The sequence below is a fragment of the Halyomorpha halys genome, unplaced genomic scaffold (genome assembly GCF_000696795.3).
Source record: "Halyomorpha halys isolate HHAL.00 unplaced genomic scaffold, Hhal_1.1 Scaffold966.1, whole genome shotgun sequence".
NCBI classification, from domain to species: Eukaryota; Metazoa; Arthropoda; class Insecta; order Hemiptera; family Pentatomidae; genus Halyomorpha; species Halyomorpha halys.
The window spans coordinates 33484-35309 of record NW_027114821.1 but is presented as its reverse complement, the minus strand read 5'-3'; the positions used below and the strand labels follow the sequence as shown (position 1 = coordinate 35309).

At 50.5% G+C, this 1826-nt stretch overlaps 1 protein-coding gene across 1 annotated transcript; it reads left to right on the top strand.

The window, feature by feature from the left end:
- Positions 1-469: 469 nt before the first annotated feature.
- On the top strand, positions 470-1147 carry LOC106687463 (uncharacterized). Its single transcript, XM_014431364.1, has one exon. The coding sequence runs from the start codon at positions 470-472 to the stop codon at positions 1145-1147; it is 678 nt and encodes a 225-aa protein (XP_014286850.1).
- The last annotated feature ends 679 nt before the right edge of the window (positions 1148-1826 follow it).

Below are 1826 nucleotides of genomic sequence, written 5' to 3'. Positions count from 1 at the left end.
TCTAAGGCAACGGAGAACACTCAAATCGAATTGCTAAAGATAAGAACGCAGAACTCTGCGTTCATCCACGAGGTTATCAGCCAGTTGGAACCGTTCACTGGGATAGTAGGGGACCTGGAACATTTCCTCAAGGGCGGGGATCAGATCAAAAGTTTAATCGCCACCCGACAAGGAACAGGCACGCTGTTAGAGTCTCATGTAAAGCTACTTGAGGCCTCCCTGGTTGGTCGTATCTCAAGACGGGTTCTGAATGCAGTACAGGGCGACCTGACGTTACCCTGGGACACGTTAAAGGTTCGCCTCAAGAAATTATACGGCGGCGGAAGATGGACTCCGGAGGAGGAAGTATTTTATTTATTTAAGTCGCCGTTCCTTAAATAAATAAAATACTTCCTCCCCCGCCCAGTGTCAGTCGGAAGGTGAGTTCGCAGAAAAGCTGCTGGTCCTTTATAACCGGCTGACGGAGAAAATGATGGAGACTTGTGGACAGGCAGAGGGATCCCAGAAGATGGAGTTCTTAAAAGGGGTGCTGAAGGTCCAACTTAATCATTATTTGGACCGTCCTGGATCGCTTCCCAGGGACTGGGATTTTATCGACTGCGCCCAGGATCTTGTGGATGCGAGGGGACGTAGGGAAGCCCGCTTCGAGAAATCCGAAGCAGAGTGGACGGAGGTGAGGTCGCCACGAAGACAGCAGCGAAGCTCCGCCAGACGGACCACCCACGATAGGAGCAACTTTGAAAAGAGGCCAAGTAGAAGACCAGAGGAAAGAAGGCAGCGATCGGACCGGCGCTGCTATGAATGTAACAAGACCGGACACGTAGCCGCGCAGTGCAAGTACACAAGATGCTACGAGTGTGGTAGACAGGGGCATGTAGCCAGTGAATGCCCGAGACGTAACCCCCGGCATACCAGGAGAGAACCTCCACCGGAACCTATGGAAGTAAATAATCAGGACTGGAACAACAGGAGGACCGAAAAGAGGAGCGGAAGACAATTCACCAGCGACGAATCATCAGGCGAGGAGAGCGTCCGTTCTGAGCGCAGCCGCCCGGCTTCGAGAAGCCATGAGGTAAGAGGAGGGAACCCCTGGGTGGGAAGAGCATCCGGAGCCGAGATAGAAGCGGGTCGCGACCTTTCAAACTGAGGACGCGGTAACGGGTGGGGCAACCGGCGGGGTGAGTCAATAATTTGTAATAGTGTACGGGGTGGTCGCGTTACAAGGTTGCCCGTGGCGAGTTCGAAAGAGTCAGGGGTGAGATTTCTGATAGATACCGGGAGTACCAACTCGTTAGTTAGCCGAAGAGGGGCGGAGAAATTAGGCATTTGGGCGGGCCGTAAACAATGCGCATGTACGGTGTCTACTGTCAGTGGAAAATGCCAAACATTGGGGGAAACGAGTCTCAACCTGGGAGAATTGGCAGGGTTGGATACAAAAGTTCTTATCCATATTATCGAAGAGTTAATGGCAGGGTACGAACTGATCATAGGGTGTGACATACTCCAACGAGTGGGGTTTAAACTCAACGTTAACCGTAAGAGATGGCAATATAAAATCGGTAAACGAAGGTACGAAGTAATGGCTAAAGAGAAAAGTGGGAATATGAGAATTGGAGCGGTAGACTGGGATCGGACGTTGATGCGCTTGGTCGGTAAAAACGATGATCTATTTTATCGGGAGGGAGAACTTTTTAAAAGTCGGAAAACCCAATCTATGTAAAAGATAGGCGGTACCCCCAGGCCATGAGGACTATTATTAGAGAACAATTAGACGAACTTCTCCGACAAGGCATAATACGTCAAAGTAATTCCCCGTTTAATAGCCC